We start from the raw sequence: 23,453 nt of genomic DNA, 5'->3' as shown, positions 1-23,453 counted from the left end.
TAAAAAGGACCAGGTATTGGGGGTCCCTCCTAGTACTGGGCAGATGGACCAGCACTACTCAGCTTTATGCTGCCTCATTTACTTAGTGTTTTGCAATCCTTAATGTGCACAGCTGGCAGCTGAATGCAGGTCTGATTCTAACAGTTTAGACATCTTTAGATGTAGCAGATGGAAAATTTTACACAAATAAAGTAGGAGAAAGTGTGCAATTAAGTTTTTTAAAAAAAAAAATCCGTAGTTGCAGGATGCATCCTGTGCTCAGTTTCTGAACATCCTCTAGGTGGGTGGCCATCTTTTCCATCCCCCCACCACACACTCTTCATTTGACGCTGGACACCTGCCCGAGCTCTGAACTTTTATTTTTGTTGAGTGTGAATGAAATGCAAAATGCAGCAATCAACAGAAGGGGATGGTAGGGGAGGGGGAGACCATGCTAGCCATGTAATTGTATCAGTCCGGTGCATCATGGTTACATTCCACGCTAGTTAAGTCACTACGGTAAAATCCTTGGCAGGATTTTTTTCCCCAAGAGTTTATTCATGATGTTCATTATTATGGGTTGTAAAGATATGAGAATATCATTTTTTTAAATGTCTTATGGAATGTATCACTTTCTTAGATCTTGTAGACATGCTGTGGAAACCATAACACAAAATATGAGTTACTTACAATAACTAATTTTAATCCCATCTGCTAAGTATGACAACATTAGCATTTCCACTTAATTAAAAACACCCTTAAAGCAGCAATGTTTTAATCACTCCATTTTATTTACTCTCCTCTGGTGTCACTTATAATTGTAACTTTTTATTTTTTTAATAATGAGGGGTTTTTTTTCCTCTGTGCATCACACAAAAAAGTGCTGTCGATAATTAGCAGTCTTCTGTTATTACTAGACTCAGGTGTCACAACTGTGTCTCATCCTCATTACAGTAAAAAATTTCACCTATCAGATTCATTATTGCTAGATAATGCAACTGAGAGACTTAGCAGGCCCTCCAGAAAAGTAATTCAGCCAAGCAAAATTATCAGCTAATTATATTTAGAATCAGACGCCCAACAACTATTTGCAGATAAATTGTATGAATTGAACGGAATAGATCTGAATATTAAGATTCATAGATTTAACAGATGATTTGTTAATTGGAATATAAAGGTCATTTTAACAATGGAGTCATAGGAACTCTGTCATTCCACCAAGAATCAAAATGAGGAATAACATGGTTGCAATGGTTTGACTTTATCATCCATTTCAGCTTCCCCACCTTAGTGTCCTCAAGATATTTTGGACTGTGACTTTCAGCATTCCTGACCGTTGGCCATGCTGACTGCATTCTCATGAAAGCTGAAGTACCAAGCATCTGGAAGGCACCAGTTTAGGGGAAGGGTGACCTACACAGGTGCAGAGAAAAGTTAGTTTGTTTCTAGGTTACTGCCAAGCATGCAAAACATTAGTGTTTGCTTGGCACTTGCCTCAATCCAAGCATGTGCAACCCATGTCACTGAATAGGGGATTCACAACATCCCCCACAGCACCCTTTTAACCATATCAGGATCTACATTTTGAGTTCATGAACAGATCATCATGTGTTCAATTGAACTAGTAAGTTTCTTTAAAAAATGAAAGCTAATTTTCCCCTTATACTTCATGATCTGCTTTTCCTAACTCTTTGGGGAATATACTGACAGATATTTATTTTTGAATCAGCATGTAAGGTCATTTTCACATAAAAGGATTAATTCCAAATCCTATATTTTATCTGTCAAATTACATCAATATTGGTTCCTGGTTTTACTAATTTGTGAGACAGACAGAGTCCTTGGGAAGGAGATGCTACACTGATTTAAAAATTCCTCCAGCTGTAGCTTGGCCTGTTGTTCTGTTTCAGGAAAGGACATTAATTGAAAATTACTTGTTTTTATACTATTTCATGATTTGAGGTATTACTAAAATCTCTACAGTCCCTTTTCTTGGCAACAAAAGGTAATGTTTAAATACTCTGCTCTTTGACATATGGCAGAACAATATTAATGACCACAGGTTTACCCAACTTCACTGCTTAGTGCTGAATTTTGCCTTTAATAGAAATACAAGGCGTTATCCAATACACCACAGTTGGAGGCCTATTTTATAGGATTCATGCTGGTGCACTGGAGTCCTATTTTCCACATTCCACCATATGCATGCATGGGCATGCACACAGGCAGCACTGGGAGCTGTTATATGAGTGGGAGTGAGAAGTAACATGCAGTCTGGGCTTCGTTCCCATGTCCGCATTGTATATTTGCTCCTCCAGTTGGCACAAAGTACTCAAGAACCTGAGCACAAGTCAGCTGGTTTGTGCTCATTGCCTCTGATGGTACAGGGTTGTTTCCAGTTGTGCTTCTAATGGCCTGCTCTTTAACTCAGTGGATGCTTCCATTAGTGGACCTAATAGGAAACAATTTGGAGGGGTCTCCTTCCTCTGTCCTCTGCAGCCTTCCACACTAACTCCCACATCATTCCAAATGCTTTCCCAGTCCTCTGGAGAAGGCAAGACAGGGCCACAGATGCAAAGGGGAACCACCAAACATACCACCCCTCCTTGTTCAGTTGATAGAAGTTCCCATCAAAGAGAACTCCATCAGTGGAATGACACCAGTTGGCTACAACACAGAATCTTGGAAGCTGTTTGTATTTAGAATTTAATTATGGTATACATGTTCCATTTTAAAAGAAAATATGAACAGCTAAATTAGTGCCAATGACAAATACTTTTTGAGAGGGAAAAGAAAACGTTGGAAACAAAACCAGAAGTACAAGGTACACTGTCATCAGTTTTCCTGAAGGGTAGACAACCCTGAGGTTACAAAAGAAAAGAAAGTCTTCCAGTATGTTGGATGCTATTCTAAAAATCTTGTAAAATAAACATATCTTACAAAGTGATTTCAACTTCACTGTATAATTTCCAGCCAAAAAAATTTCTTGCTTTATCTTTAAAGTTTATTATATGTCAGATTCATGGCCGTTATTCTAGAGTGGGGAGAGAAAAGCTAGAATAATCCCTGTTGTAACTCAGTCTTACCACTACAAGCAAATACTAACAAAATTCTTTGCTGCTTATATTCGCTGGCGGATTTTCACGGTGGGTTGGGGGAAGATGGTTATAAAGTGTGGTCCAGGCATACCGCTTTGCAAATCACTTTTTAAAAACCTGACGTTGGACTACTTGGATAATGTATCAGTAAGGAAAGGTTAGGTTATAATTGGTAATTAAGAGTATATATGCATATTGGCAAGTGTGTTCAATCTATTATGCATTGTCAGTCTTGCTTATGCAGTGTTTGAAAAGAATTGCTGAATTTCTTTACATAAAGATAATGGCCGTGGTTCAGAGGGGCATGCCCATGCCAAATCAGCACTTGCTCTGGCGCTTTTTAGAATTTTCCTGTTTACCACAGATACACACAGCATCTAGACCACTTGCAGTATTCCATGCTAAAACATACCTGGGGAGCCCAGGACAAGCACTTCGAAGCTTAAAACAAACCGCAAGTCCTCAGATGTGTGGTGTGCACGGATCCCTCTCTCACTGGGCTACAGCGAGGCGCTGCTTTCGTGTGGACGAGGTGTCACTGATCCTAAAGGAACTCCGTTGTGTCAAAGAGCTTGCTCAGTTACAGCGATTGTCCTGTTACGTCAGTACATTGGCAGCATTTTGAAGGGTGGGTGGGGAAACAGCATTGTGGGTTCCCACTTCTCAGTCGCCAGAAAGAGTATGCACCCCTTATCATGTGCCTGCCTGCTGATTATAAAAATGTGCTGAATGTTTTTGTTTTGTTTTTTAAATGGAGAGCTGTGCCTTGATTTATTCAGTGAACCAAACATATGCTTGCTGTTCTGTTCTATGTAATTCGTGTGATCAATAAAATTGTCTTTAAAAAGGAGCGACTGGCATTTAGGGAGACTACACTGATGTACAGGGAATACAATTGCTGTAGCCAGCTTCTGTGCTGTTGGCCCAAAATATGCTTTGGGGCTCAGTAATGTAATAATAGTATATAATCTGCATTTCCCCTCTTTCAGGATAGAAGCAGTATACTGTGGCTGTTATCCGCTCTGCCCCAAAGCTTTGGTCTATCCAGAAATATTTCCAGGTAGTTTCCTGCCTATGTGGTTTTTTTTTCTGCTGAGGTTTTATCTTATAATTAATTCTAAAATACAAAGTTTGAGAATAAACTTAAGCAAGAGCAATTGTTTATTTGGCAAGCTACCATGTTAGCGCTAAGGAATTTTTAATGTGTTTTAATACATTAGATGAAGTTTATATTTACCATCTGTTCTTTCAAGATAACACAAAAGCAAGTTTTGAAATAGCATTCTTTATTGTTAGTATACACAGTCTATAATGATAGATTTTATTAAAAAAGGTCGCTTCGGTTGCGATAGCTTGCAGATTTTTTATAATGATATTCAGAGAGAAAAATTTAGGCCTGAAAAATCATACCAAATTATTTAAACAATTTAATACTTAATAATATGCAACCCTGCTACAGGATACACACTAATGTAGTACCAGTTCTTTGAAAAATCTCATCACTAAATGTCTCACATATGCATTGTGTTACATTAGAATAATGTATTTTAATCACCCAAAGGAGATGTCTAAACAGCACAACTACACAGTCTTATTTAGCATTAAACATCCTTGTGAGCTGAGGTAACCTTATAAAATCATGCTTAAATAATGTAAAACACGAGGCGGCACAGAGCAATATGCATTTTTAATTAGTAAAGTGACTAATATCGAGTGTGTGCTTTGAGGTTTTTGTTTCATTAAAAATGTATCTGTTTTTCCTGCAGCTGAATATCTGTATTCTACACCTGAACAGCTTTTTAAAAGGCTTCAGAATTTCTGCAAGAGACCAGATATTGTAAGGAAACATCTCTATAAGGTATTTATTCAGAATAAGTGTTACATGGTATTCTGCTGTATTGAAGAATGCAGACAAAAAAGCCTTTCTCCTATTCCTCCCTCCCCAAAAGAAGAGAAAACCAGAAAACATTTAATTAACATCCTAATGTTTAAAGGAAACATGCTAGGGAGGGATATTAGTTGTTACACTAACAAGGATTAATTACACTGGATGCCACTTGTATTAACCTGGGGTCTTATGAAATACGTGCATTTAATGCATACTACATGCTTTTTTTAATTTATTGTTTTCGAAAATGACTGTCCTCCACATTTGGACCCAAGAGGCTTATAAAAATGAACCTGGATTAATTTAATTCATTAGTTTAAAAGGAAGGTAAAAAAGATATCCTACAATTATACTAATGAGGATAAGCTTACCTTCCTGTCTTAATTTAATCTCCAGTGGTCAACACGTTCAGGTGAATGACCATGTTGAATACCAGTTTTCTCTTTTCTTTTTGTTTTAGGTTATTTTGATAATCTTAAAGAATAATTAACTAATTACAATATCAGTGTTGAATTTTTTTTCCAGAAAGTAGTACTAGTTCAGTCCTAAACAAACATCTGATTCTGTGTCAAGTTTGGTGGCTGACACTTAAGAGCCATTCATTTATAGTGTGTAATAAGATGGCGTTTCATATCACATGACTGCTGCCCAAAACAGCCACCCCCATGTTTCCTTTTTCACTATTTCCCTGTAACGGGTAGTATAAAACACATTACAAATGCATTACACATTTGTATTGTGAATGTTCATGTTGTGAATGAGATGACATAGGAGCAGGAGAATTCCCCATCCAGTGAGATCACATCAGTACGTTATGTTGCCAGACTTTTGGTGTGTGGAGGGGATAGGGGGAATATATCCCAGAATTTCTGCTTTTGTTAGCAACTACACATGTGCCATATTTTTACTTCAGCTTAAAATATAGGATTCTGTGAACTTAAACGAGTATGGGAGTACCAGTTATCAGGGTCTGATCCGCTCCTGTTTACAAAGGTTCCCAACCTTGAAACATTTTGGGGACCTGCTAATTGGAGATCTATTACATACAGTGGGTATAAACTTTCAGTAGCCAGTATACGAACGGGGATCTTAGAATCTTTATTTTGGCTTGACCCATTTTAATTTCCAACTACTATTTGCAGTTCATATACTTGCAAAGATTAACTTGTTTGGGGTTGCATTTGGATAATGCACATTTCTGGCAGGGATTGCAGATATAGCAGCTCCCACCCCAGTCCTGTGTTGGGGTTGATGGAGAGAGGTACCCACTGCAATGAACCTCAGATCCATGCTAGAGCAGGCCAAGGGACCTTCATGAAGGATTCTGCTCATACAGTGGCCATCCAGCTTCCCACGGAATCCTGTAAGCACTACGTGAGTTCATCGACACCCTCCTGCCCGTGTTCTCGGGCAACTGGTGTACGTAGGAACACTGCCTCTGATCCTGGAGGCTGCATCGAGCTATCAGGACTAGTAGCCATTGAGGAATCTATCTGGAATCTCCCACCAGTCAGCTTCATGGGGTGACCCATTATGTGAGAGGGAGAAAAATATTTCTGCACACTTTGCACAGTTTGTGTACTTCAGTCATGAATCCCCTTACTCTTCCTTTTTTCAGCTAAACAAACAGCTATTGTACCATTTCTTTGTAGAATTTTCCTTAGCCCCTTGATGATATTTGCTGTTTTTTCTGTACTTTTTCCAGCTCTACAATATCCTTTTTTAGGTACAGTATGGTCACATCATATATTTGTATAAGGGGAGAGTGATATCAGCAGGGTTTTTTAAATCATTTATCAATTGTGCCCAACATGGAATTTATCATTTTCACAGTTGCATCACACAGAATAGACATCTTCATCATCCTGTCCATTACAACCCCCAGATCTCTTTCTTGGTCAGTCAATGCTATCACTGATTTCTTCAGCTTATATTTGAAATCAGAATTTCTTTTCGCTACTGTGGATGAGTTTATACTTGCTTCCATTGAACTGCATTTGCCCATTCTCCCAGTTTAGAAAACCTCAGCTGTGAGCTCCTTATAGCCCCTTTTTGACAGCCTAAATAATTTTGTACCATCAGCAAATTTAACCATTTCACTACTTACTCCTAATTCCAGCTCATTTATGAATGACCTGAAAACATTGGTCCCAAAACAGGTGCCTATGGGTCCCCACTGGCTACCCTGTCTTTTGGGAGAATTTATCATTTATTCCTACTTACTGCTTTCTGTCTAGTTGCTGATCCAAAATAGGGCTTCTCCTCTTCTTCCATATTTGCTCAGTTTTGCTCAGGAGTCTTTGGTGAGATAATTTGTTAAAGCCTTTGCAAAACCAGTATACAGTATCTACCAGAGCTTACATTTTTACCTTTTCTAACCTTAATAATCATTCAGTCAATTTACCTAGAACTCACATTAGGCCAACTGGATGGTTAATTTCCTAACTCACCCCAGTTACTTATCTATAAATTGGTATTACATTGGCCATTCTGCAGTTCTCTGGTGCAGAGGCTGGTTTTAGGGACATGTTACCTGTTTTTGGTAGAAGGTCAGCAACTTCAAATTTGAATTCTTTAAGACCTCTACAATGGATTTCATTGGGGCCTGGCAATGTATTCACTTCCAAAATGTCAATAAAAATGAGAACTTCTTCTTTTAGTACTATGTGGTACTATTCTTAGTTCCTCAGAATCCCTTGCTGAAAGCATCTGTTCAGTCCCAGTATCTACCCTATATCTTCTGCACTGAAGACAGGTGAAAAGAATTCATTGAGCTTTTCCACAATCTCCTTATCCTATAACTCCACTGTTATCTAACACTCTCTAGATGGTTTCCTGCTTCTGACATATTGATTGTTGGCCTTGATGTAATAATATAGTGCTTAAACTGCTTTTTTGTATTGCTTATTATCTGCTTGCATCTTCTTTGGGTGTGCTTATGCTGCCAGAAACTGACATTGTGTGTCTGATTTAGGAAGGGGAATAGTTTTCAAGTGCTGGGTCTGTTCTTGCATGTAAAAAAAATCCCAAAAGACTAAAGCGAAGCTAATTCTCAAACATGGGATGAGCCTCTTTCTAAGCTTTGGCTTATGGGTTTTTCTATTAGCCCTAGAAACCTGAGCCTACTATGAGTCCAACTGAAGCTAGACCACTCTTTTTGTTTAGATATAGCCACTGCCGCGGACTAGACCTGCACGGTGGCTCTTGTCAATACAGAGCTATACCATTTACTACCTGCTTTTAGTTTAAGTATGTGATTGATGCTCTCTTGAACCACTAGGAAATCTCTGTTAGAGCAAATGCTGCAAGAATATAGTTCCTGTCAGATTTCATCTACCCCGTTCTGGAATTTAGTTCCCTTTGCTTTGTCATTGTTTTGGCTTGAACTGATGATTTATGAGTTTAAATTTGTTTTCAATTATACTCTGAGGTAATTTAATAGATACATAAATGAACAGCAGTTACAGTTTCCTCACACAGGTACTTGTTTTCTTACCAAGGCTGAGATAGTTCATCACTGGGGCTTCTTGCATTTAAAGAACAGGGAGGACTTTCCATATCTGTGCTGGTTCTTGAGGGTGACTCTAACAATGGGCAGAGTAAGATGGCCACTTTTGACAGAAAATGCTGGGGGCCAGGAACTGTGGCAAGATATTGGAGATATGCATGCATCAAATGGCTTGTGCTATGAGCCCCTAAGCTAGCTTTATGTTATCTGTTGTCGGGGGAAACCACTGTTAAAGGAAGATTCAATTGCTAGTCTGGTCAGGTTTTGTACATTGTTGGGAGGGGGCCAGACCTGCCACCCTAACCCTAACCTAAATTTAATTCATGGTGCTGGTTTTGATGGCTAGGTTTGTGAACAGCCTCAGTCTTGTACAGATCATCCCCTTCCCTGTACTCATAGGTAATCCCCAGCGTTGTCCTTTGTCAATAGTGGTGTTGGGCCACATGCTAATTCAAAATGACAAGACTGCTTCAAGCATCATCATTGGCAGCTACCACACAGACATGGAACTTCCTTCTGCAGGAACTTGAGTGCCTCTGTGTACAGCAGAAGATCTGCCATTTGGTAGCATTATCTTACAGTTTAGAGCAGGGGTGCTCAAACTTTTCCACCAGGGGGCCAGTTGAAAGATGCTGGTGCTGGTCGCGGGCCAGAAAGGCGGTACTAGCGGTGCGCGCAGGCCAGCACGGGGGTGCACGGCGAGGACCTGCTGCAGAGCACGCCTATAAATCTCCGAGGAAAGGGACTGTCCATTCCATTCCTCCGAGGGTGGCTGCCTCACAGCAGTGGGACGGGGGAGACATACAACTTCAGCCTACTAATCTTCCCTGCCTGCAAAGCTGTGTGCTACTGAACAACATCTGATCTTACTAGTGAAGAAGTTAGAATTCAAACACATGAAAATATTTACATTACTTCAAAATAATGAATGTGCTTTAAAAACAAAACACCGAAACACCTCTAGGATTGATTTAGTATGCATGCCAAGTTTCAGGTGTCTAGGTTTCGTGCTCTTGGCACTTAAGGTGTCAATAGACAAACAAATATACATCCTACTTTACTGTTATAGATTATTCCAAACTTTTCAACATGGCTTCTTACCTAAAATGAATATAAATACATTTAAGCAAATATGCACACCATGAACAAGACTGGCCACCTTGCTCAGGAAAGTTCCTTATGCTTTCCCATAAACTCACACTGCACCCATAAGGCTTCACCAGGAGGACACTGTGGTAGAACGTAATCTGCAAAACATGGGATGCCCTCCTATGGGAGCCAGTAACATAGCTACTCGTAGTAATGCTACCTATGAAGCAAGTTTCTAACAATGAAGTTGAGCTGCTGTCTGGGGTAAAGGAGCAATATAATAACTGTTCTCTTCCTCAGAAGCATTTTGGCTCTTCCCTCAGATATATTTTTTGTACTTTCTCAAAGCAGCACATCTGCGCAAGAGAATGAGATATTTTTGCTCTTGTGTGCATGCAGTTTTATCTGTGACCTAAAAGTGGACATTTACATAAGGGCAGACCAAAAGAGAATGTTGTTTCTGTAGGAAACGGTTAAACCTCGAGAAAAAAGGAGAGAACCAAAAATGCAATTTAACACCCAATTTCAAGCTCATTATCTTTCATTGTCTATTAACTTGGCAATGGTTCAGAAGGTAGCTCATAATAGTTTAAAATGCTGACTGAACACTTCCAGTGTTCAACATTACTTCTTGAGTCAATACTATTGCATAGCTATACATGGAGGCTTCAAAGAGAAAAACAGTCCTTAAATTTTTACCTTGACATTCACTTTTTCTTCCAGTGCAGTTAACTAATTTTATTTTACATGGTTTGCCTGTTTCAGGGCTATGACTCTGTGGCTTTTGCATGCAAAAATTGTGGGGAGAGTAAAAAACAGTGTGCAAAGGGCATCTACTGATATTTAAAGAGTAGGATTTCTAAAATGTAGCTGAAGAAGAAGAGATGTGCATTATACAATTCCCGATAAGTAAAATAGTTCATTTACTGCAAGTGTCTCCTTTGTAGAACATACTCCTTGCTGAATTATTTATAGGTAGAGTTACCACCACAGACGTGAAGTAGTTTATCACATCACACTGGGCAGCACGTTAATAATTCCTGCTGAATGCAAGTTTTAATTGCTCATAGTATTGTGGAGGCAGTGAATGGCCCTGGATAGGAAAAAATGAATATTGTTGGAGGGGTTCAGCTTCAACCCCGATTCAGAACCTTGATATAGGAAAAAAATGTACTCTCTTCGTGAACTCTGTTAATGTGGGATCACACTAGCACATGAATAAAGCTGTTCCTTCTGTTCTTTGCCATTCTGGTGTCTTTTATCATTTGTAGTCGTGCCAGTTCCTGAGTTCTTTGTCACTTATTAGTGCATTCAAGAAAAGAAACCTAGGGTACAAGTATGAAGGTGAAGATTAGCCCATGCCGATTTTAAAAAAAACCCAAATTGCTCACTCATTTTACCTTGTTAATTGTGTGAGGTATTGCAAGCAATAACAATAATAATCCCAAACTTGGTTGAATCCAGGTTGAATCCAGGAGCAGGGCTTTCTGGTATCCTCATCACCACTGTTGCCCTGGGTCCCCTGCAAAGCCAATCCCCCTGGAACCACATGGAATGGGGCCCGTTGGCCTGCAGTATTCATAACATTCATCATAAAATGGAGGTGAAATTGAATTGCAAATCAAAAGAAACAGAAAAAGGAAAGTAACAACATAGGATGCTTCAGTTCCCAACGCCTTCCTTCCTCTACTGAGCTCCTGCAATCCTTGGACAATCCCTCCTCTGGTGTATAAATAGACACCCCTTGCTTGGTGGTGTTTATTCATTTCACTTTTAGATAAAAATTCTGGTCAGGTAACAGGGTTCATGGAAATTTTATAATTAGTTCATGCTCTCAAAACGAATGAAGCAAAGTTTTGATCCCATTCCTCCCCATCCAACCTGCTCCTGAAAGTCCAACCCATGCCATGTAAAATTAAACCAAATTAAATAAAGAGAAGTCATGCAAGCAATCTGCATGAAAGTTACTTGCATTTTGTCTCCAAAGAGAAGGAGTTATGGGGCATCCACCAAAACGGTGCGGCCTGAACATTTGCTGGATTTCCAAACAATCCTTCTAGGTCTGCCTAAGTCAGACTTAACTGTCCCCTTAAATTGCCACTTGAAGGAGTTACTTGAAGGGTGACATAAAAATAAAAATAATGCCCAATCCCAAAGTCCCCCCAATCTAATTTGTAAATTCTCTTCACTGCTTCACCCCTCCAGGTCCTGCTATTCTCTTTCCTACCAACTACTATTCCAACTTTTTTCCTATCCATATGTTATATGTCCTATTTTGATTGTTATTGTTGCTTCAATAAAGAAGAAAGAACACCATCTTCATACAGCCCTATTCTTAGATTTGCTGTTTGACAGTCCTGAGATATTTTGCTCATTTCCTCACTGTAACATGAATTGTATGTGAAAATGGGGAGAAACTGGAGAAGTTGAATTAAACTGCAGTGAGCTCTGTGCCATATGAATTACCCCTCACTATCAGTTTGACCAAGGACCCAATAGACCACCCTGCAGTTGGAGCACAGCTTGTTTCTTATTCTTTCAAAATCTTTTCTGCTGCCATTAGTTATTTGAAGTTCAAAATGGAGTGATGTTCTGATAAACAAAACACAAAAGTTGGAAAGCAAACAAGAGTATTTCATTCTTCATATGCTTTGGCCATCAGGAAACCTGGCATTCTTTCTTCCTGCCGTCAAAAACAAAACCACAAAAAATGGGATCTGTAAGATTGCATTTTTACCTTCTCTTTCTATGCTTTTGCTGCAAGCTTATTAATATAATCTAAAACAGTCAAATGCATTGCTGCATTAGTTTGTCAATTATATGCAGTACCCTTGCCAAGTTATAAAGTTAGAGGCAAAAGGGAGACAGAATTATGTTTGCTACAAAAAGGCAATCAACTTAAGCAATAAGGCACAAGAGCATGTGTTGTGGGTAAGCCTTAGGTGCATTGTTTGTTACAAAGTGAAGCCAAGTATTACTAAATGTTGATGTCTATCAGAACACAGAGCTCCAAGCATGTTGCATGGTTTAGTGGCAGTGAAATCCCCAAGCAACACCCTTTCCCCTGAAAGCACACATGTTAATAACCTCTGCTCTATAAGTCTAGCAAAATAGGTAAAACGATGCCTTTTATTGGCTTCACTTCTGTTGGCAAATACTATGCAAACTTTCTCTGTCGACATTTTTGTGTGTGGCTCAAAAGCTTTGTATTCCCAAAACCAACAGAATAAAAGTTAATAGTGTATATTCCTTTTGTCAGTCTTTCTGACTGTTTTATTTTGGACACACACACACACACACCTAATTTAGCATATATTTTCATATGTTCCTGCAACAGTAGAGAAAACTACATGAAACTGTAGGAACCAGTATTTCCTGTGTAAAACCAATGAATAGATTTTTATATCTATGATAGGTGACCAAAGTAGAAATTAACATTAGATTATTTGTTAATGAGCTGCTATCACCTAGTTAATCTGAGACCAAACAATATTTTTTGTCATGCTGTATGACACATGGGGACATCAACCGTAAGTTAAAATAAGACACTTGCCTACTATAAGTCTACCCATACCCTAATTAATTCATCTACAGTTTTCAAGTGGGAGAAATTAGGTAGGTTAACTAAATCAAATTGATCCAATAAATCAATCTTTAATATGCCCTCAATATTATATGTATTCTAACTTTTCTGGACCATGTATGTTGGCTAATCCTAGCATCCTTGTTCATGTTCACATTTCACTTACTGCTTTTGTCTCGTTTTTTTGAAGGTTATTATCATATTTATATGCAACTTTTTTTAGGATCAGATAAGCTCATTCTGCACATCTAGTGTGCCCTAAGCCACATGACATCTGATCAATCTCATTATGGTTTCCTGCCAAATGTGCTGCTAAAAGGAGATTGTAATAGTGAAGTAATGAGCACCACTGAAGCACGTTACTGGTATAACTTTTTCAACACCACAGAATGCTTTATACCTGGAGATTTCTTCCCATGCTTCCAGTTCAGCAGTTCAGTGGGAACTGGCAGGGAAACCTGCTAGGGGATGTGCCCTCCCCTTGTAAAAGTACTGAGCATTTTAGCTGTGTGTGGTGCAGTGGTTAAGAGCGTGGGACTGGGACTCAGACAATCTGTGTTCGAGTCCCCGCTCAGCCATGGAGCCAACTGGGTGACTTTGTGCCAGTCACAGACTCTCAGCCCAACCTACCTCACAGGGTTGTTGTTGTGGGGATAAGATGGAGGAGGAGAGATGATGTAAGCTGCCTTGAGCCCTTTGTAGGAAAAAGGCAGGATATAAATCCATTAAATAAATAAATAAATAAATAAATAAAATAAAGCTGTGGATCTCTGCTACACTTTCCCACTTCGGGTGATTCTGTTCTACTGCATCTGAATTTTGGTGGTCATTTGCAGCTGCCAGTTGGAATATGTGAGCCATGGTGAGAGCACACTGTAGCTTGTTGCTATGTGCAGACCTGGAGTGAGCAAGTTGTTCAGGAGGTTAACAAGTTGCCTGCAACCCTACAACAGTCCATAGATTCTAGTGGCTTATCAACCAGCATAACAACCAATCCTTGCTGGGTTCAGACGCAATGGCAAGTTATGGCACATCCCTGACCCAACCCAAATGTTCCACATGGCAGCCACCACCACAAAGAAATTTAACCATGGTGGCTCGCGCTCTCTCTCTCTCTCTCTCTCTCTCTCTCTCTCTCTCTCTCTCTCTCTCGCAATCTCCACCCCCCCACACACACACACACAGTTAACCCAAATAAGGATTACAGTTTTCCTGTCAAAAAGGGTTTGGGAAGTGGAAAGAAAATGATAAAACACTGAACTTGTGTTTTCTTAGGCTAGCTATCCTAGCCAGAAACATGTACTTGCAACAAGGTCAGTGGCTGTAATCTTGATATTCTTCAGAAACTTGTAAATGTTTCTTCAGTTAGCATATCAGGAATGGCCAAGGGACAATTTAACTGCATTTTCTGAGCAATATGCAGTCATGAAGTATTTTGACTTCATTCTGGGATGTACTCAGTTCACATGGAGACTCTCCATTACCTTCTGGCCTGTATGAGCAGCCTGGGACCTTGCCCAAGAATCCACGGCAGCATCCACAGAGGCATGTGAGAGGTTCCTTGGCCAACAGTGTGGCATGGCAGCATGGGACAGAAAATTTGGAAGTTGCTGCACTAGGAAGCTTTCTAAACGATCTCAACGTTTATGGCATCATGGCTAAACCAAAAGATAATGAGTGCTGTTAATGATGATAATGATTAACATCCTGTCTTTCCTCTGTTTGTTGTTGGGTTGTGAAGTGTGTACCAGTTTGTGGTTAATAAACCATTATTGTAGCTGGGTTCAGGCAACATGATACCCATGTTTCAAGAACAATCAACAGTTCAATTGCAACCCATAGTCAACCCTTAAATGTGGGATATTGAGCTGTCTGATCCTGGACATTCCTGCATATATGCCTGTGAAGAAACTTATGAAAAACCCTCCTAAAGGGGGAATTTTAGTTTCATGCTGCATCAAATTTTAAAAAGAAACAGAATTTGACAGCTAACTGACAGCTCCTTTAAGAGGGGAAAGGCTCACCTTTTCCCATATTCCTGAACACTTAGAGATGTGGGAACAACTGGAATAGGGAGATCACAGTTGGCATAGTCCAGTATCTCCCCCCTTCCCATTTTTGTGTGAGCAAAGATTACTTGCATCTTTATTTTCCCTTGATAAGTCATATTTGACAGCTACCCAGAAAAACCAAGGGGCTTCTTTGGGTCAATTCCTGGTGTAATATCACAGCAAGTACATCCCCCCCCCACCCCACCCCAGGACATGGACTCAGCTGGGGCTTCACGTTGCTACACTTGTGGAACTCTGTAGCTCTGCATTTCTGCAAGTACAACAAAGACAAACCAACATACAAAATGTTGCACACAGCATTGACACAAAATATCGTTTTAAAAAATGCTTCTCAACATTGACAGCCCCTCCAGTGTGTCCCTTGGGCACTTCTGAAGAGGCTGTCAGCTGCCAAGGAAGCACAAGGAGAAAAAATAGAGACAAAGTACCACAGACAGCTAAAACAGTTTGCAGTTGTGATGACAAAGGAGAGACTCCATTTACCTGCAGTGTTCTTTGGGATACCCATGGAAGGATGGAGGGGGAGGGGGAAAGAGCGGGGGTCAAGGCATGGTGCTTCTGATCACCTCTCACACCTGGGGGTCCTACGATGCACCACGTTGTGTTTGCATAAGAACCAACTTATTGCCAGGCTGGGTCTTCATGACATGCAAATATGCCCAGTGACAGGGTTTATACAACATGACACAGCAACTTGCCATGTATAACAAGCCCTGGCAGGTTATTGTGTTGTGCAAATCCAAAACATTTCCCAAAGGCTGATTTCTTTGAGGGAAAACAAGCCTATTGATGACCCATGGTTTGTTTTAAAGGCCTATTGTACCCATGATGGATTGTCATGTGATAGAAACCCAAGAAGCTGACCCCATTGTGGGTGCTGGGAAGTGATTAATGGGCACTTGATAAGAGTGGCAACACCCCTAATTGCTCTTAACAAGCAACCTCAGTGGTCTTCACTTGAGCTGTGTTGCTTCTTTCAGTCCTGAGAGAGCACTGGAGTGACCCTTAGCAGATCAGCATGGGAAATGGAGTGTCTGCAGCCGCATTCCTCACCTGGCAACCTCCACATGTTTTGGGTTGCAACTCCTGTCAACCTCAGGCAGCGTGGGCAGTGATCAGGCATGCTGGGCATTGTACTCCAAAGCTGAAGTAGCCCAGTTTGCAGAAAGTTTATCTAGAGTCACATTGATTGCATGTTTGCAGCCTGGGAAAAACCTTTCCCCTGGTCAGTTTTAATTCCCTTGTGTTCTTATTCTAAAATAAGAACCAAAATGAAGAGAAGGCTTGATGCAGCATGAGGTTAAACTCAGAGGTGCAGGACGAAGAAATGCTGCCACACTGAAGCAAAACCTTCAGTACAAAAGCAAGGGCATTGAACTTTCTATTACAAAACTAGATTGGGAATACAAGCTTCCCACATTCTTTAGGGAGGGAATTAAAGCTGGCAGATGAGTTAGAAATGTTTGAGAAAGGGCATCTGAGAACATAGGGGAATAGGGAAGAGTTGAGTCTTTTGAGCCCATGAAACATGGCAGGATAGGGAGGAAGAAATAAAATAGTTTTTACAAGGGATAATCGTTTAATTTTACAAAAGGGACATTAACAGTAGATTGCAAAAGGCGCTGGTGACCTCTTTCCTAATTCAGCTGATCTGCAGCAAATACGATTTTTTCTCCTTTCTCCCCACCTCCCCGCCCCAAGGGAACGCTATGTTGCTACTGCTTTTACACAAAATGGGAACACTGGCATAGACAGTTAGAGGTTGAAAGTAAAACCCCCTATGAAGAATCAAAATTTCACTGGAGGTGAAAGAATAGGGGACATTATTATTAATGCAATCTTCTACTTTCTATTGTTTCTTCTTTGCCTTGGTACTGTGGATTTTCACATACGACTAGTTACTGTTGCCTGGATAACTTATATAAAGACTGAGGGGTTTGTTTGGGGTAACTCATTTCACATTGGTCCCCATCTGTATCCCCAAATGGGATGTGTCTCATCCTAAGAACAATGAAAGAGAAAGAACACTTTGTTTTTATTAAAGAAAAGTAGCTGGGATTATTATTATTTAAGGGAAGCTAAAAAGTTATTTGGTTTGAAACTATTTTATATCATCTTTCAATCGTATTCCCAGGCTAGTTTATAAAAAAGAATGAAGCAATTAAATGGGAATAATAATAATCTAGAGTCCGCAAAATTATAAAGCAACATAAAGAAGTCAGAAGGATTACAATGAGATTGAAAAGACTGGAGAAAATAAAGGGTTTTGCCTAAAGCCAAAAGGACAGTATGGCAGGTGTGGAAGAATATTTAGGTCTTTTTGGACCTTGGGCTATATGAGCTTGCAGTGTGTGTGGAGGGTGGGTGGGTGGGGGGACTTTGACAGCTGTGTATTACTTAAGTGATGAAACACATAACTAATGTTTCTGTGCCCCTCCACAACTGCCATTCCATGGTTTACAACTAAACTTCCTGATATTTTAGAGCAACATTGTCTGCTGACCCTGGGGTTTTTTTCTGTTTTATTACTCAGAGCAGGTGCAGGTTTGCATTTTAAACTCACTTAAATCACAGCACCATTATGGATCTTAAGGCCATCATTGCCTTCTGTTTTTGGGTGGTCGTTTGGGCCGTGTCCCCAGCACCCAGCTGCACCACATGGGGGGTGCCAGGCAAACCTCCCTGAGGAGAGCATTCCTTAACTGAAGTGCCACCCGTGTTAACTAACAGGGCTAGCCCAGCTAGAAAGCTGTCTCACCGGCAGGTGTCCTTCCACTGAAAAGCTTCACATAAAATTAAGTTATAAATGGAGACTGGTTTTAAGCCATGAAGGAATTTATGTATCCAAATCAGCTCTTTGACTTGCACCTGGAAATGGACTGGGAGTTAATGCAACTTTTATAGGACAGGCATAATATGATCATAATAATACCCACTTTGTAATCTCTCAGTGATGAGAGATGAAGAATTTATAGCATTGAAAAAGGTGCAGAAAAAAACTGTTCGGCTTAGGAAAAAGGTGAGAAATAGAGGTATACAAAATTATGCACTGTGTGGGGAACTGGATGGATTCTCCTCTCCCACAGAGCACAGAATGATTCCATGAAGCTGATTGGTGGAAAATTAGTGCTTCTCTACACGGCACATAGTTAAACTATGAAATTCATTTTCACAAGAAGTAGTGATGACCACCAATTTGGTTGACTCTAAAAGGGAATTGGACCCATTTATGGAGGAGGAGGAGGAGGGAGCAGTGGTGGCAATTAGTGGCTACTAGTCCTGATGGTGCTAGTGCTACCTCCAGCATCTGAGGCAGTGTGCCTTTGTACAACAGTTGCTGGGGAAGATGGGTGAGAGGCAGCTGTCGCACTCATGTCTTGCTTATAGGTTTCCCATGGGCAGCTGGTTGGCCACTGTGTGGACAAAATAATAAAAAGTGAGTCTCATACTTTAGTTTGGAACCAGAAAAGGCTAAAAGTTGAATACTAATTCTGTGTCTTGGTTCTGTTGTAAAGATGAAGAATGATGCCTAATCTTCTGTTGGTCACTCTATTCTAAGAAGTCATGTGAAAGTATGCAGTAACAGCCTGATCTTATGCTCTGGCACTCTGCTGCCTGAGTCTTATCGTTCATTCATTCATTCATTGTTTTTCTATATGGCTCCACAGCCAAAGTTCTCTGGGCAGTTGGCAATCCATTTGCACACCTTAAGCTTCATGTTTGAGGTGGGGAAAGAGTGCAGGTTTAACGCTTGGTTTTGTGCTGAGTTTGTCATTCAGCACATGACTGGGGACAAGATCCCATGTTTTGGGTGAGGAGCAGACTCTGGCGACCAAAAATGCTTTGTTGCTCACTGAGTGTACAATTGATTGGTTCGAAAGTATTAATCTTGAAGCCAGAATGTGGGTATCATTCACTGGATCAGGAAATGGGATTTTATTTATATTTATTTTCAGTTTATATGCTGCTGAATAGCCAAACACAATTCAGGAAGAATCAAGGCTATGTGACAGAAGGCTAGGAAAGAAAGAAATGGCGGGCTGGAAAGGGAAGATGAGGGTGGAAAGCAGCAGTGGGTGGACAAAGGTGAATGCAAAACTAGGAGGAAGGGTGGGAAGAATGGTGGAGAACTACATAAAAGTCAGTGCTGGGGAACAGGCTTGGAAAATTGGGATGAAGGGGAGTTGAGGCAGGATTACACAACAGCAGAGGAAGAGTGAGAGAAATCGAGAGCACAAGGTCCTCTCCTCTTAACTTTGGCTGACCACTCACCACATTTGCCTACAGATCTGTGCTCACAGTCCAAGCCACAAAAAGCACACACATACAGAAAGAAGGTAAACCATGAGTTCCAGAGTATTCATGCAAGTGAGCCAAGCCACACATTGTGAGATGAAAGATTCCTCCCAGAAGACCACATGAGGCATTAAATGGGAGGCACATGACTGGGGATCTTCCACTGCTTCCATCCATGCTTAAAAGCAGTTGTAGGACCAATTTAGATTTGGACTATGGAGCTGGGGGGGAGCGAAGAAGATCACCCTCCCCTTTCAGGGCCATTTCCCCAATGGAAGTTCACCCTGCTGCACCCTTCCTGAACCTGCTATGTTGGGGTAAAGTGACTGGGACAAGATATGTACCTATCTTATTTATGTCATTTCTATACCACCCCAAAGCCAAGAAGGTTCTACTAATAGCTTCCTCCCCACTGCCCCAGGGGTGTAATTTAAATTGTCAAAGCAGTGCAGAGGGAAGGTGCCACAATTACTCTCCTACAATTTGTTTGAATATGGTGTGTCTTTAACTTACTTGATTTTACATACTTGCCTCTCTTCCTCTGGATATGTAATGCTGCCACCCGGAATTTCATTCTAATCTTTTAAATTAACCTCTCCCACAGTATTGTGTCCAAGCTATAAGACTCCTTCTTTGGGCGATATGGTCCTGAGGGTAAAACTGGTGTTCAAACAGCCTATGACTCTGAGTTAACAATAAGCAAAATAAAACTTTATTTGTACAAGAAATGTATTGGTTTCAGTAATGTTCAGTAACTTATGGCTTTAGTCAGTAAAACAGTGTATAATAACTTCTGACTGAGGTATCTCACTCTTTCCTTCTCAAACACTCCTCACTCTTAAATTATCCTTTCTCTTCTGACTATTCTTTGACCAGTCTTTCTTTATCTTAGTTCACTCTTTCCCTCCTGCACTCAGCTCTCTGTCAGCTTCTATCTCTCACACCCTTATAATGCTTGACAATATTAGGTTTGACTCTCCCTCTGAATATTCTACTTATTCTTCCCTTTCTTAAATGCTTTTCGCAGCACTGTCTGGGATTCTGATGAGAAGGCTGCATCTTCAGATTCTGCAGATTTGTTGAATGGTCATAGCTCTGACTGAAAGTATCTATTTCTCTCTCCTTGCACACTTCTGAGCTCCTCCCACACACTCTCAGTCACCAGCCCATCACCTCACTCAACCCCCCCCCTTTTATTCCCCTTGTTCTGAAACTTACCAACATTTAAAGGAGCCCAGTCTCATAACACTGTAAACCATTACAGGTGTCATATAAACCTTGATTTGGCCAATAGGCCTCCTCTTCCCCTGCAGCTTCTTTTAAGCAAAGAAAAAGATGCAACTCCCAGATCCCCCACATGATGTCTAGTTTGGTTCTCAGCCTCCCAATCAAAGTAGTGCTGGCATTTCAATAGAATAGGCACTTGACTGGCAGTTAATGAGCCATCAGATTATTGTACTTGGATTAATAGTGCCCTGAGCAGCTAATGCAAATATTGCCATACAATGGACCAAGGTAGCATTGCCAATCTACATTTCGTTGTTGTTGTTGTTCATTTGTTTGATTTTAAAGAGTGGCGGGAACTGCATTTGGTATAGTAACAAGATACACCCAGTTGGGGCTTCTTCTATTGACCTGTTGTATTCTATAATGAAATAAAGTCAGGGACAGATGCACTTCTTAAGGCAAGATTATTTCCATAACCACAGATTGGGTTCTGAGCACAAACAAAAATCCCTTTAGAGTTTGTAACATTAGCATTATTATTTATATATTAAAAAAGGAAACTGGGAATGACCAACATAGATCACTGAACTAACACAGTAACAAAGTGCTCTACCTCCCCTGAAGTCAAATGTGAACCTTTGCTAAGGGGTGGAACATATCATTCTGTGTCTCTGGCCTCCTTCTAGTCTGCCCATAATTATTTAATGATGCATGTTTTAAGAGAGTCCAAATAAAGTTGTGCTCAACCTCATGAAAGTGTCATATTTTCAAGCAAAATGTTTGCACATGTCCTGCTGTTTACTGGAGCAATACTTTGCCTGTGGCTGCAAGCCTGGAGGGCTGGGAATCCTTTTGTGCAGGGAAGGGGGAAGGCAAGGTAATGAAATAATCGGGCATGTTCTTAAAAGCTTTCCCCGTCTCAGGTGGAAGCTTCCTAAGAGCAGCAGCCCAGCCTGCCTGATGTCAGGTAAGCCGTTTGCAACAGAAAGCCCTTGTTTACAGAAGCCGTCCGAACCTGCGATTGAGTCTGTAATACCTTGATCCAATCAGAGGGCAGGATTTTCTGACCTGGGTATTACAGCAGTGTTTATACTGTCCATAGGATTTCAGGATAAAATCTCTGAAGAACAGGCAATTGTACACCCATTTTATAATCAAGCATTTGATATAGACTTTTTTGTTCTGATACAGAAAGGAGCAAAACCCCTCTCCCTTGACGATTGTGTTCATGTTGTTTCCTTCTCTCCCTCTCCCTCTTTTCTTCTAATAGGGAGAGATGTCTCAGTTTTCTTGGGCAGCGCTCCGTGGTAAATTCAGGTCTCTGCTCACAACAGAACCCCAGGAAGATTTGTGACAGATGGGGCTAAGTCACAAACTTGCAGCCTAAGGCAAAATCTGTAGAACTTTCCAGAGTGTGCCCATATTTACCTGATCAGAGAGAAAAGAAAAGCTGCAGAGGAAGCTCAGCCTGGCTGCTTGTCATAGCTGACACAGAGCCATCTGCCACAAACCTGTGGCGGCTTCAGATCTCCAATCCCTGCCACCACCCCGACTCAAATTAAATACAGATTCCGAGAGACGTTACGATGGTTACACATGTCCTCGGCATCACATGCAGGAGACTGTTCAGAAAAAAAAAGAAGAAGAAGAGGAGAGAAAAGAAATGTGGCCTGTTGTATAACTGCACTCATGTATCCCATATGTGGTGCCACATTGAATTTCCGGTTGAATCTGTTTCTCTCCTTTGTACTGGATGACACGATGCCTGAATTCTTTCTCTTTGCTGACGTGATGGCAGCCAAGATTGCAGCTTCAAACGCTCGCTTCTTGGCTGCCTTTCCACCCAGGTTGCCAGGTTATCACTGCAGCCTCACTGTGTCCTCCGAGGGCCACAGGGTCTGAAAGGAGGGCCAGCATCACCTGGACTAATTGGGCAGGCCTCTAGGAATTGTTCTGAGGCAAAGGGCTGCTTTGCACTTTTTGTCTTCCCCTCTCTTTCTCTCCTCCCCCCTTTTGCAAATTAATGACTCTGTGGCACAGGGGTTTTTAAACGAAGGTATTAATAAGGGTCTGGCAGGTACTCCCATGATTCACAGAGCTACATTTGCATTTAATTAATCTTAAAGAAAGCTGCAAGATAAACAGCTGTAATTCAAACTAGCATGGGAAATATGCTACATGGTGCCATCTATCCGATAAAATGAAAGCTGAGACACTTGTTTTATTTCTCTCAAGGTTGAAGAACAAACAGATAGACGTCAGAATGGTTTTACACACACACCAGTTGTTTTAACATTACTGCCTGGCTCATTTTAAGGGGGGTGGGAGGAGAACTTTGTATCCACCTTACAAATATAAGCAGTTCAAGAGAAATTCACTACTATTCTAAGTCAAGTGGCTGCATTTGTACATGTTGAATGTTTTGAAGATTTGTACAGTGCTTTTTTAATAAAGTGCCCACTGCAATTTTTAATTAGTATATTCCATTCATGTATAAGTGTGTACATCTCTCTGTATGTTTATCTCTGCACATGTCCTTGTATCAGAGGCAACGGAGATTTATCTGATATGCTAGACTCTGTTTTGCAAATGATAATGAAATGTTCCTACAGCTCCCCCAAAATTTCAGCTGTGTTCCAAGAAGAAGGTGCAGCTGACATAGATGAAAATGATAAAAGCAGCTGGGCTCCCCCACCCTTCTGGGCAGGCAGTT

General features: G+C 40.7%; 1 protein-coding gene across 14 annotated transcripts in view; it reads left to right on the top strand.

The window, feature by feature from the left end:
- GTDC1 (glycosyltransferase like domain containing 1) overlaps positions 1–23,213 on the top strand; it is a 234,639-nt gene extending 211,426 nt beyond the window's left edge. For all 14 annotated transcript variants that reach the window (XM_044437984.1, XM_044437985.1, XM_044437983.1 and 11 more), the window contains 3 exons: positions 4,067–4,137; positions 4,844–4,935; positions 22,011–23,213. In XM_044437984.1, coding sequence (XP_044293919.1) covers positions 4,067–4,137; positions 4,844–4,935; positions 22,011–22,094 — 247 coding nt within the window. In that variant the 3' untranslated portion in view covers positions 22,095–23,213. The remainder of the gene's footprint in view (positions 1–4,066; positions 4,138–4,843; positions 4,936–22,010) is intronic.
- The last annotated feature ends 240 nt before the right edge of the window (positions 23,214–23,453 follow it).

The sequence above is a fragment of the Varanus komodoensis genome, unplaced genomic scaffold (genome assembly GCF_004798865.1).
Source record: "Varanus komodoensis strain SLA01 unplaced genomic scaffold, ASM479886v1 scaffold32, whole genome shotgun sequence".
NCBI lineage: Eukaryota > Metazoa > Chordata > Lepidosauria > Squamata > Varanidae > Varanus > Varanus komodoensis.
The sequence above is the reverse complement of the archived record's forward strand: the minus strand, read 5'-3'. Positions and strand labels throughout refer to the sequence as shown.